Source organism: Xiphophorus hellerii, chromosome 22 (genome assembly GCF_003331165.1).
Source record: "Xiphophorus hellerii strain 12219 chromosome 22, Xiphophorus_hellerii-4.1, whole genome shotgun sequence".
NCBI lineage: Eukaryota > Metazoa > Chordata > Actinopteri > Cyprinodontiformes > Poeciliidae > Xiphophorus > Xiphophorus hellerii.
In genome coordinates this window covers 15,880,529-15,893,950 of record NC_045693.1, presented here as the reverse complement: position 1 = coordinate 15,893,950, position 13,422 = coordinate 15,880,529, and the positions used below count along the sequence as shown (strand labels likewise).

At 39.4% G+C, this 13,422-nt stretch overlaps 1 protein-coding gene across 1 annotated transcript in view; it reads left to right on the top strand.

Moving 5' to 3' along the window:
- LOC116713411 (leucine zipper putative tumor suppressor 2 homolog) overlaps window positions 1–13,422 on the top strand; it is a 43,166-nt gene that overhangs the window by 25,377 nt on the left and 4,367 nt on the right. Inside the window, exons 3-8 of the mRNA XM_032553553.1 lie at window positions 7,062–7,710; window positions 10,145–10,804; window positions 10,919–11,041; window positions 11,415–11,561; window positions 11,753–12,253; window positions 13,281–13,385. Coding sequence (XP_032409444.1) covers window positions 7,093–7,710; window positions 10,145–10,804; window positions 10,919–11,041; window positions 11,415–11,561; window positions 11,753–12,253; window positions 13,281–13,385 — 2,154 coding nt within the window. The 5' untranslated portion in view covers window positions 7,062–7,092. The remainder of the gene's footprint in view (window positions 1–7,061; window positions 7,711–10,144; window positions 10,805–10,918; window positions 11,042–11,414; window positions 11,562–11,752; window positions 12,254–13,280; window positions 13,386–13,422) is intronic.

The following is a 13,422-nucleotide window of genomic DNA, read 5'->3' as shown; positions in this document are numbered from 1 at the left end:
TAAGAAGGTGTGAGCATTTAGAAATGACAGTGACTCAGCCAAAAGGTGATAAGCCACTTAAAATCACAGAGCTGGATCAATGGATGTTGATGCGCATTGTGCTCTGAAGTCAGCAATATTTTGCAGAGTCAATAAGACCTTCAAGCTCCATGAGACCGACAGATTATCTGTAGAACAGGGTGTAGAGAGCTTCAAGAGATGGGTGTCTGTGACCTAGCAGCTTTATCCAAGCTTTATATCATCAGGTTTGAATGGATGTAGTGGTGGAAAGCACACCATCATTGGACTCTTTAGTAGTGGTGTCATGTTTTCTGGAGTGATGAACTATGTGTCTGTGACTGGGAATCCAATGTTCAAGTCTTGGCAGATGTATAGTTTGGTGCAGAGGGGATGGTGTTGTGCTGTTTCTCAGGTGTTGAGCTTATTTCCAGAGATAGCCACCCTTAATGGTTTAGTGTACCAAGACATTTTGGACAAATTCATGATCCCAACTTTGTGGGAATAATTTAGGAATGATCCCTTCCTGTTTCTGTATGACCGCTTGGCACTGCAAAATGTTTGAATGAATGAGTTTGAAGGGAAAGAAAGGAACTGGTCTGCGAACTCAAGACCTTGTTTGGTTTGAGTGGGGAAGTGGGCTGTAAATTTTGTTGCTTGATTCTGATTTCTGCCCTTAGTGCAAAGTCACAGACAATAGCAACTGCAGAAAGTTTAGATAAAAGACCCAAAGGTGTTTGACCCAATAGATCGCCTTTGTGTTTAATTAAAGTGGAGACCATAAGCCAGGTATTTTCATTCAGTATCAGCGCAGATCATAACTTGACTCAAACTTGACTTTATTTAATGAGATTTTAATCTGTCTGTATGATTGGATTGATTTGATTAGACCTTTCTCTACATAAATTACATCAGTTTCTCTTATGAATGTCATGACACAATTGTTGTGAACTATAAGTTTATAAATATACAGAATTAAATTAGAATATTTTAAGCACATTGTTACCAGTTAATGTAGCCATTTGAACTTATGAAAATGCCAGTATCATCAGAAAGGCTGATAGTTCTTCAGCTCAAAAAAATAGTTTCCCAAGAGCTGTGCGAAAAATGTAGATGATCAACTGAAGACTGATGCATCTCTCTGGTCACATACCAGATTTTTTGTGTATATCTTCCTTTTTATTCAGGAGTTTACTTTTAGATCCTTTTTATCTGCTGGAGATGTGTGTAAAGGAGAAACAGATTCGAGTCGATCCATTCTCACGTCCCGATTGAAGCCAGATGCTTTGAGATGTTAGGGAACCAACCTGTCTGCTATTACACAAAACACATTCATTCACCTATTCACTCCCACTTTTCCTTCCTTCCTTTTTCCATTCTTCATGTCTCGCTATCTCATTTCACCTCGTACATAAAAATCGTGGGCCTCCAGAACCATGACAACGCTTCCAAACAAAGGGAAAGCCTTGAGTCTGCAGCAACAGCAAGTTGGTTGTAAAAGAAGAGATGGAAGAGAAAAAAAAAAACTAAAAAAAGAGGACCTGCTGCCAAATACCTCTGTATAAACTTCTTTGTAGAAAGCTCATTTGTTTCACAACAAAAAAAAAGCTGCTTTTATAAATTCATAGTTCTGTAGTAGTCAGGGCACAAACACTTTTTGGTTCAAAGTTACAATGTCAACAATGCTATCATTCACAATATGTGCCTGGTTTAGGTGAAGACGGCTGTGATGTGATTGGTTACACAAACGTAGTGCGACCTTAAAGCTGTCCCGTGTGGGGGTAGGTGAGAATGAGCGACCAGAGACAGTCATTGTGTTGGAATGGAGGCACAATATAACCTCAGGCCCTTTGGCAAAACTTTAAAAGAGCTCAGCGTTTTCAGTGGAGCTGGTTTTCTCAATGCAGTGTGGCTCTCTTTTGTCTTAAATTTGATGTTGGAGATTTTGTGAGTAGATGTGTCACAAATAAATGGGAGAATAAACAGGGTGTGGACGCATCACCTTTCTGTGTCCTGCTGCCAAGCTTCTATTGTGGATTCTTCTTTGTTTGCAGATGCCAAGCGTTATTCCAGCTTACCTTTACTACTTAGGTTTTGCTGGGCTCAACTCTCACAATTAAACCTTTTTTTGTGTTGATCTATATTAGTAAAAGTCAATCAGAAATTCTGCTGATATAAAACAACTTCTTCACTAAACATAAATGACTTTAATTTTATTTTTAAGGCGCCGTTCCACCCCCAAAAACTGTATAATGACCAGGTAGCCAAATAGCTGTGAACTGATCCAATTACATTTTTTTTCATGGTTCAAGGATTTCTGATGCTGTACTAACAAGTTAATTTTTTCCTAACTTCATAGTTACTTCAGTGGCAGTGTGTCACAGTTCAGGTATAGGCAGATGGAAATCTAGTCACATAGGGCTAAGAAGACAGGATGCTGAATGAAAAAGGGGTTGAAAAACTAAAGGAGATTGGCAGGAGTGGAGTAGAGTAGTAATCCATCTCAGGAAATGTGGAAGAGAGGATACATGACGAAGTAAACAGGAAAGTAGAAAGGGAAATTAAGTGTAGGAAGGAAGGAAGTGGGAAACTCCTAAAATATGACTTAAGAAAAACATCACCTTTGCCACTGATTGAACTTCTCTGAAGATGATCTTCACATGTATTTAGGCATTCATCTTCATTGGAAAGTGACTTAAAGCATCACTGCACCAGATGTAGATTAAGCAATAAAGAAATGTAATAAGCAGAAAACATCGCAAATTTTTACCCGATTAAATGTCATTTACAATCACCAGATATTTTTTTCTCTATACAATGAGATGATTTCCTGCTGTTTCTTATTTCACGATTCAAATCTTGGCATGTTTAAAAACCTGTAAAAATTTATTGCAGTTAGTGAACCATTGAATCGTTTCACATATTTTAAGTATACGTGTCACTTATGATGCACCCAACTTTGTATGCTAGATTTGCCAAAACAGAATTTACTAATAAAGGCAGCTGAGAGTAACTAATTAAACTGTAAACAAGATATACTGAAGATCTCTGAAAAATGCTACAAACCTTTGAGAACCTGAACAGTTAGTTCAGGCAGGCTGTAGGACTCTGCCAGGTATTCTCATCAGTAAAACACATTTTCTCTCCTCTGAGCAAATACTTTCCAGTACTTATTAACTTGCATAGGTTAATTGTTCACTCGTATGTGAACAAATTTCAGTATTTTCCAGCTCTGGATGAAAATGGGAAAAGAAGAGAAGAAGGGAAATAAATCTGTATTTCCAAGCTTTTTTCCATATTTTCTTTTTTCATCAGAAACTGTGGTTTTTGCATTTTCCATCTTTAAAGCCTCTGCAACAATGACAGTAAATTTGTTATGAACCCTTTATATTTTAAAAAGCAATTTGGAAAAGCATCAAACTTTGAAATCACTATTATGTGTGATCCCTGCTCTGCTTGCTGATTCATTATTGAAATCTAATAAGACCCATTCACATGAAGGCCTCTGCCTTCATTATATAACTCTTGAAACCACAATTAATATTTTTTTCTTCTGGTTAAAGGAACTAGAAGGGGAATAAATGAGGAAAAAAGACTTAAATAGCAAAATTACTCCTGAAACTGACGTAACATTTTCTCATATTGAGGAATTAGAACAACAGATGGTGTTTCTGTCCACATTTACTGTCTTAAGGTTCTCAAACAGGATTACAAATGCCTGATTTCTCCAAGCACTTGTGGCCTCTCTCCGGACTACCTGTTCTTATAAAATCCCCTCAACCTTTCCATCAGTCACCCGCTTTCCACCTGCCTTTGTTTCATCACCTCTAAATTGCCTTTTTTTCACTTTTCTCTCCATTCTCACGTCTCCAACTCTGTCCAGAGCTCAGCAGAGTCTCCACTACAGCTCAGAGGTTGCGTGTGATTGCAAATGGGGGAATCCACTGCAGGGGAATAATACGCTTCCTCTTTTGGCATTTTTAACAGACTTATCATAACAGGATTATTTCCTCCCTGTCGCAGGACCTCCTTCTGCATCTTGTTAGAAAGCTACCTGGAAACTTATTATTCTGGCCCAGTTGATGTGAAGGATAAATTCAAGCACAATATGATCTAGTGCAATTCTAATTTTAATCTGTCAGAAAATGCAATGCATTAGGTTACACATTTTATGAATTTAGATTTAAGTTCTCTGTGTTGACCCCTGCTAGGTGTAGGCAAAACAGTTTATTTTTAAATGCTTCAGTGTCAGAAAAATGTTCAGGAAGTGGAAATTTTCTCTATATTTAGTGGTGATTAAAGCTTGTTTTTCCCTCTTCTCATCTTGTGCTGTTGTCTGGAGAAGAAGATGCATCCACTGATAAACAAGTGATGGGAACATAAAGTATTTTCACTTTCTCAGAGGAATGTATCAACAAAGAAAGATGGGGTAGGGGGGTGCTTCACTAACCTAAAGAAACAGCCCAGTGAGGAACTGAGAGGGGGATATTAGCCTTTGAGATTTGTTGCCGTAGTAGCCAGAACAATATTCCCTCCAGTGGAGGTCACGAGGTTGGGAAGGATGAAATCAAACCAGTTCCCTGCAACTCATCAGGAGGTCACAGGGTAACAGCTTAGGGGGGGAGGCATGGTTGCAAAGGGTTGTTAATTCTATTATCCTTGGCCAAGAGGTGCTTGTCAGGGCTTGAAGTGGAGAAGGACGGCGAGGAGGAGGCAGCGGCTGCATAAAAGGTAACAGGAGGTTGTGAGCTCCGACTATTTTGGCATTGAGAGTGATCACATACCACAAATATCTTTATCTCCTTGACTCATGTGGACTCACAGAATCAGTGTCCTCCCTTTACCATCCCCCCACTTCCTGCATTTGAAGTCATCTCTTTAGAGTTTAGTGAGTGTTGAGTGGAATGGCAGAAACCAACTGAGTGTTTATTTACAGATTACTTCCCCAACATAGTATTTTTTTTTTATTACAGATTATTTGGATTTCCACTCACCACAACATTTTGATGTTTTTATGTAACATGCAGGATGTGTTAATCTGATGTCACAATCTTTAGGTAAAAAGTTCAACAGCTTTTTATGAAAAATGTTACCATACAGCATTAATCTGTTATTTTTAGATGTGGGAAATGGATATGTCACAGTTGTATTGTTAAGGCATTACCAAAGGTAAAAGTTCATAGCCTATGTATTTTTTTAATCCTCTTAGTGGATGATCTGCACTATTCATTAGTCAGATTTCTTAAAAGTCTTAAAAGTTTTAAATATCTGTGCACCACAAACCCGTGTGGGCTACAGAACCAGTGAAATCTTTCTTTTTAAAGTTTTATTTGCTATTGGTGGCAAATGCAAAATCTTCATATAAATAACTACATCTTTTGTGCAACACTATGGTTAGATTTAGAAAATATGTTGAGATATTTGTGCTGCCGTCTTTATTTTCGAAATCTAGCGTCAGTGCTCCTAAAATGTAACTTTTGTCACAACAGTTATTTACTAACTTTTATTTTACTTGTCTGCTTGTAAGAAAATCTTAGTTCAGCGGTCTTGAAGATGTGTGTCCTTCCAGTCCTCCAGGGCAACAAACACTGATGAAATAGAGACTTCAAATGGAGGGCTCAGCCTGCTGCAGCTCTTTGTATTTATATTATCTGCTCATGTTCCTGTTCCTAAAAATAGTTTCACTGAGGCTATTGTTGGTTTCTTCAAAGTTGTTTTGATGGGTGAGCAGTGTAACTGTAAGAAAGAAAAGTGACTGAAATTCAAAACTCAGTAAATTTAGATGAGTGCCTGCAGTTATAGATGAGGACTTTTAGAAAACTCAAAGCTGATGGTGGTATTGTGATTCACCCTTGTCCCTGATTCGTGTTTCCAAACACATGAACTGCACTTTAGCTTCTTTAATGTGCAGTTAGCATTGTTAGTGTGGATGGCATTTCAAAAACAGTCTCTCTGTTGAGAAAATCAGGTACGACATTGTATGGCAACTTTGCTCTACTCCATTTTGCCTTCCTGTTATTTACTAAATGCTTCACCCTTTCTTGTAGCCTTAATGAACCAGATATAATATAGTTTCCTTTAACATAACTTAGGATGTTAACTCATATATAACATCCTACTGATTTCATTTAGAATAAATGCATTCAGTAGGATGCATTTAATACAAATTGCATTCAGTAACACTTAAATTTAAGAGTTTCGGTTTTGCAAATGTCAAAACATAAAGGGCCAAAGAAGAGAGGTTTTAATTTTTGTCATATACCTATAAATACTTACCAAATGTAGAAGTACTGAGAACAAATGTAAACTTTTGAATGTAAAATTAGGATCATCATTAAGCCTACTTTGCCCTTGAATAAAGACTTGTAAAAGTCTTTATTTAAGGGCAGAAGATATTTTAAAATAGAAACTCTAACATTTTGTTGTTGCTCAAGTGATTATATAGAGGTTGTAAATTGAAGAATTGCTGTTTAAACAATTTATAAAGAAAATCTCAGTTTTCTTCCTCTAACTAGTTCTAGGAATGTTCATTCAAATTAAAGTAGTCCTCTCAGGAACTTTCTTAGACACAAACTGTATTTACCTTGCCATTTTAGTGGCCCTGCATACAAATTCTTGCAGGTTTGTGAATTCGATTAATATCTAAATGAAAATCAATGGAAAAGTTCTCAATTTATCAGTAAGATACTGACAGTTCACTCCATCCCTTGGGATATTGCCATTCAGCGTGGATTTCATTCCTCCTCATATTTTTCTGGCTCCGAACTCACAATCTTTTCCGTGTATGACTCGATCAGTTGTATTGTTTTTGTCGGCTATTTTGCAGGAATGATCAGAAAAGGGTTGTGCTCATTGGGGCCAAATTCTAACTCCTTTAGTAATCTAAGCCAGTATGAGCATCAAAGCTCATACTGGCTTTGATGCCATTGAAACAGAAATTATTCTAAATAAAGCCTTAAGATGACCTATTTACGCAAATACAGTCCTGTTATAAAACATGTCTCAGGGTTAGTTTTCTTCTACTGTGAGTGAATGTAATATCTTTGTTTCTTCTCTCTCGTTAGTGTGCTGTTTGTCTGATGCGGTCAGGCTGCCATGGCTCTGGTCCAGGCACTTCCTGTGAGTGACCATCCCAATCCAGGTCTTGACCTCCACCAGTGCCGGCCACTGTCACCCCACTCCCCCTCGGATCCCTGCTCCGGTCCTTGTGGGGCCTGCAGCTCCGACACAGCCATGGGTTCAGTCAGCAGTCTCATATCAGGCAGGACATATCAAGAGAGGCACTGCAGGGCAGGCAGCGAATTCACCAACAAACCACGTCGCTCCACGCCGGCCACCAGCTGCTTCCGGCTGCAGGACAAAACCCTCCGCAGTGGGAGCTCCCTGGAGCAGCTGCTGGTCAACAGCAACCATACACAGCCTCAGGCCCAGGTTCTCCCTCCGCCACTGCCCACCAAAAAGCAGCCGCGACCTGGAAACTCTGCCGGTGCAAGTGGGGGTGGAATGGCTGCTGGAGCAGCTGGAGGTGGAACCAATGCAAACTTTGGATATGTAAGCGAAGAGGTGGTTGTTGGAGACTGGAATGACAACCTGGTGCTGACCGTCGCCAGTCCCTGCAGCGACCTGGAGGACCTAAAGGACAACGGGACTGTGAACGGCAACATCGGTGGGCCTCCTCCCAAACTCGTCCCAGTGTCTGGACAGCTAGAGAAGGTGAGGAGATTATGAAATATTTCTATTCAACAAAGGTCAAACAGTTTTTAGTTTTGTTTTTATCTGTTGAAAGAAAGTTTCAACAACAAATTAAACTGAATGAAATACTGTATGTGTCGCTTAATGTATTTGGTAACCAGCCTTAAAACTATAATACTGCACTGTGCTTCAAAATAAGTTTTTTTTGTTGTTGTTTTTTTTTCTCTTTTCATTTAAAAAAACTCCACTTTTGATTTATCTGCAGATTTCTGATGTTTCCACTTGATCTTTATTAGACTGCTGACAGACAATGTTCTTGGAGACCTGCTATCAATATCATCATTTTTCAGACTTTGCAGAATATGAAACATAATGTCAGAGGATATCTTTGATGGTCTATCAAAAGATAGAGGGACCAATGATGGTCTTAAATTTCCTCCATTCATACACACACAGACTCCACCTGTGAAATGGTGGAGTCAAAACTCTTGAGATAGAAATTTACAGCATTTTCATAGTGATGAACACCAACCAGACCTAAAATATTTCAGGTTATATTAAAAATACTTGTTTTTTTTACAGAACCCTTGTAGAAACAGCACTGCTATAATAATAATGGCTAATGGTTATTAGGTTATGTTTAACTACGGAGCCAGGAATTTCTTGATCAATTAGAGTACTGTATTGTCATTATTACCCCATGCCTATGTCCGAGTTTAATATAGAGAAGTCAAGAATAAATACAATAAATACATACATTTTTAAAGAAATATAATTTTTACAACATAACACATACATAAACAAGAAGAGAACTGAAATGGTTTATTGACAACTAAAGAAGTAAGTAACTAGGTATACCAAGACAAAATTATTAGCTAAAAATGAAAATGTCAAAATTTTGCCACATTTCACAATAAATATATTATTATTAATTATGTGGTTATTATTTTTAGTAGTAGTAAATTATATGATTGTTGTCAGATGTTTTAGTTGTACCTTTATGGAAAAGGAGCAGAAAAATTTAAAGAATGTTTTTTTTTCTCTTTGAAGATATTTTTTTAGTTCAGGTTTGATGCATTTAAATATAACAGTCTTCTCACTTCTCTGTCTATAAAAATAATTATAAATTTTCTGTGTGTATTTATGTGTATGTTTTCAAACAAGAATATATGTTTTATCAATCTTAAAATTTTGTTTTAACAAATCTCTGTTCTGTTTTGAATTTGAGTTTGGCCAGTGTTTTACATTTTGGATTAAAAGCCATCCAGCTTCCATCAAAAAACACAATCAGTGAAATACTTTCTTAATGCTGATTTCTCATTACGAGCTTGCTTTAGTAGTCATATTTTCCAACAATGATTCCACCATGCACATCGCTGAGGAAAAAGCAATAATTTATTTTTTCTTTAAGTGGAAAACTGTAATTTCTTGATTTTTTTCCATTCACTTCAATTAATCTGTTGACACATTTATTTCAGTATTTGTTCTTGGTTATGACCGTTTTGATCCACCACATGTCAAAACATCTTAGACTGTTACTAAGAGGAACTCTGCAATGGGATGTTGAGATGTTTTTATTTTTGTCCAGAAGCATTTGAAGCAAAGTGAATATATGCAAATTGACCGATTACTGAACCAGAAATCTTTATTTGACTATCAGCATGATACTAAATCCCTCTCTGTACTGTAAGCACTGAGAACTCTGTCCTTTTTAAAGGACAACGTTGTCTTCAGTTACAGCTCGGGATTACATGATCGGACACTTAAAGTTTTTTTCAATCTGCTTTCGCCTATCTTTAGATTCTATTCATAAGAAAGTCTGAGGTTATTTAATTAGCTCATTTCCATCGATCCATTGAGCCAGACCAGCTCAGATGGATCAGTTGACTCACCTTGCAGACTCTTTATGATCAGTGACAGAAATCATTTACTTCTATTGACGTATCTAATGAACCTTAAGGAACATCATTAAAAAATGCTTACAGAACAGAAGAAGCTTTCTGTGTAACCTCTACTGGACCTTCACCTCCAGTTTTCACTCTCTTACTCCTTTGACCTTTAATCAAATGTCCTCTCTTCTTACTCCATCTATTTATTTACTCGTTCGTTAAGAATATCAGTATTAGTGCAGTCTATAGGCTATTCTGACAGTGGTACAGGTCAGAATATCAGTCACCTCATTTGAAATAGCCTAATAGCAGTGCCTATAGAAGTATATTCATTAAAATTTTCCATATTACATTATTGCTACAACTTTTATGTTTGTGTTGTGTAGTGCTATTTATTTCATCTAGATTTTCTGAAATGTAATATGGAAGCATTCTTAAGTAGCAAAACAAGAATAGATGGGGCTAACTTGTTTTTGCATAAGTAATAAATATGCATAAGTATAGTAGAACAGATGAGCTTTTTGTAAGTCAGAAATGATCAATTGTTTTATTTTCTTCCCTTTCAGAACATGGAGAAAGTCTTGATTCGTCCCACGGCTTTCAAACCTGTCATCCCCAAGAACCGTCACTCGGTGCAGTACCTGTCTCCACGGCCAGGAGGCAGCAGTCTGTCTGAGAGCCAAGCCAGCCTAAACCTCCTGTTGCCCCTCGCCGCCCCCAACAGCACGAGCAGCACAAACAGCAACGTTGGCAGCTCCAGCTCCAGCTCTGAGGGGAAAACCAATTCGTGCGGAGGCCGTAACGCTCGCAGCATCCAGTCCTGCTCCATGTCCGACTCGGGGAGAAACTCCCTCTCCAGCCTCCCCACCCACAGCAGCACAGGCTACAGTTTGGCCCCCAGCGAGGGATCCAGCTCGGGGTCTGGTTCCGGGGGCTCGGTGGAGCCGGTGTCGGCTCTGGTTCGCAACACTTCAGGAGGAAGTGGCGGCCACGGTCACAGCAATTCGGACAGCGGACGCTCCTCCTTCAGCAAAAGCACAGGCTCGGGGTCGCTGAGCGGGCGCGGGCAGCCCCTCTCCGACAGCGGGTCCTGTGGGCACTCGCCACCGCCTGTGGAGGGATACGAAGTGGTGGTGAAGGAGCTGGAAGAGAAGCTGAGGGAGCGAGACCAGGAGCTCCAACAGCTCCGGGAAAACCTGGATGAGAACGAGGCAGCCATCTGCCAGGTGGGGCGCCGTCATCCCGTCACACGAACAAAACTCATTTAAAATGTCAAATAAAGCCTTTGATGCTGACGCTGGTTCAGAAAACTGTCTCACTCATACCTTTTGTGTTGGAAGGTGTATGAAGAAAAGCAGCGACGCTGTGAAAGAGAGATGGAGGAGTTGAGACAGAGCTGTGCAGTCAAGATGAAACAGACGTCTCAGAAAGCTCAGAGAGCCCAGCAGGTGCTGCAGTTACAGGTAAGTGAGACACATAGAAACATTTTATGTCTTATGCAGTGCTTTGCAAAGCTATTCATACCCCTTTTAGACTTTTCACGTTTTGTCACATTACAACCACAAACCTGAAAGTATTTTATTAGGATTCTGTTTGCTCACCGATGATCTCTAACGACTTCAGAGAACTTTACAGAGCTGCGGGGGTTTGTACATTTTGAAGTTATGAAACTGAAATATGTTTTCTAAACTTCAATAGTGTACAAAATATGCTTGTTTTTTTTTTTAAATGTCAGCGTTAAGTAACCTGACTACGCTGTGTTTTTGTCTCAGGAATTATAAACGCCATGTGATAATTTGACCTTCATATCGAACCTGCATGTCTGCTCGTTCCCAGGTATTCCAGCTACAGCAGGAGAAAAAGAAGCTGCAGGAGGATTTCTCATCCCTTCTGCAGGACAGAGAAACACTAGAGAGAAAGTGTGCCACCATCCAGAGGGAGCAGACGCAGCTGGGGCCTCGACTGGAGGAGACGAAGTGGGAGGTGAGTAAGAATGTGACTTTGGAAAGGTCACATTCTGATTCGCAGTGTCTTTGATTTTGGCAGGAATCCTTTTGCTGTATGTCTCTTTTTTGTTACTATAAAATGTTTGAGTATGATAAGGCTTAAAATACGTTATACAAGTATTTCTAGAGTTTCTGCCTTCCTCCAATACATTTCATTCTGTTCATCAGGTTTGTCAGAAGTCAGGAGAGATCTCGCTCCTGAAGCAGCAGCTGAAAGAAATCCAGTCTGAGCTCAGCCAGAAAGCAGGTGACATTGTCGTGCTCAAGGCCCAGCTCAGGGAAGCTCGCTCCGAGCTGCAATCGAGCCAGGGCCGAACCCAGGAGGCCCAGACGGCCCTGCGGACGAGATCCCTGGAACTGGAGGTCTGCGAGAACGAACTCCAAAGACGCAAGAGTGAAGCCGAGCTGCTGCGGGAGAAAGTCAGCCGTCTGGAGGACGAGTCGGGCCGGATCCGCGACACACTGTCCAATCACAGCGGAAACGCACCCAAGAAGGGGCTCGGCATGAGCCTGTCGTTTCAACAGGGAAGAGTTGTGATGGGAAGGGGAGGTCCCAGTCCCTACATGTACCGTGATGGAGAGGACAGTTACCTGGTGTGGGGCGGAGAGAGCGACGAAGCCAAGGCTCAGAGGCAGAATGCAGAAACACTAATGGGACTCAGACAGCAGGTACTTTTTTGGCAATTCTTTGTGGCACAGAAAACAAAAGTAGATGTAAAAAAGTGGAATTTTCATGAATATTTTAGCAAACTGCCTTTTGGATACAATTCAGTTTATTTTTAGAGCAAATGGGCCAAATTCTTAAAAAATATATGATCATATCACAGGGTTTCCCCCAGAAAACTTGCTAAACCTGGTGCTCAGGGCGCTACGGCAGTCATCCAGCCACCCGCTGTGTTTTTGAGTTAAAAGATTTTTAAAGTTGACAGGAAATTTGTTATCACACTTCTATATTTTCAAGAGCACACATACAGAGATCGCAGTTTTAACAATGCTAGCTGTGCTAACAGTGCTGAAATAGTATACTAAAGGGTGTTGGAAATGTCAACTCTGTAATTATGTTTGTCTGTTGCAAAACAGTGAAAATAGTTTTACAGCAACTGTTCTCACACACGCTTGATGTGGCATCTACCATAATTAATTAATGGCCTCTCGTAGCACAAAGGCTAAAGAAATATTTCCACTACTGATCTCATTGTTGTCCTATATCATTGTCATCAAACATAAATCAGAATCAGCCAATGTAAGTATCAGCAGGTCAAGCCTTTACGAAAACAGGAGATCAAATAACAGCCCCAAGTTTTTATCGTTGCACATCTGTTATGCAGACTACAGTTTTAGCTGTTTGTGCATTTTGACCTTTCTCTTTCTTTTCACCTCTACCTACCTTTAAGACTCGATCTAAAAAGTTCATTGTTGTGTCTATTCTATTCTTCAAATAAATTGAACTTCAGAAATACTCCTAAGAGTTATTTTAATCCAATACAGCTATGGAACTCATGACATATATTCTGTGTTTGTTTCCATTCAATTTATCAAGCTCTATTTTAATTTAAGTTTTTTTTAAGGGGTGCATTAGCTCATAAAATTTTCAAGTATTAAAAGTCGTTTCACAGTTTTGTAAATCTGTGCCTGTGCACCAACCACACCTTTCACCACTGAAATGCAAAACTTTTTTTCTTTTTTTTTTTACCAGGTGGATCGACTGAAAGCCGAGCTCATGTATGAGAGAAGAACTGGCGAGGAGCAGCGGTCACGCTTTGAGGAAGAGAGGAGGGTCTGGCACGAGGAGAAAGAGAAAGTAAAAAAAATAATAATTTAAATAAAAATCTAAATCT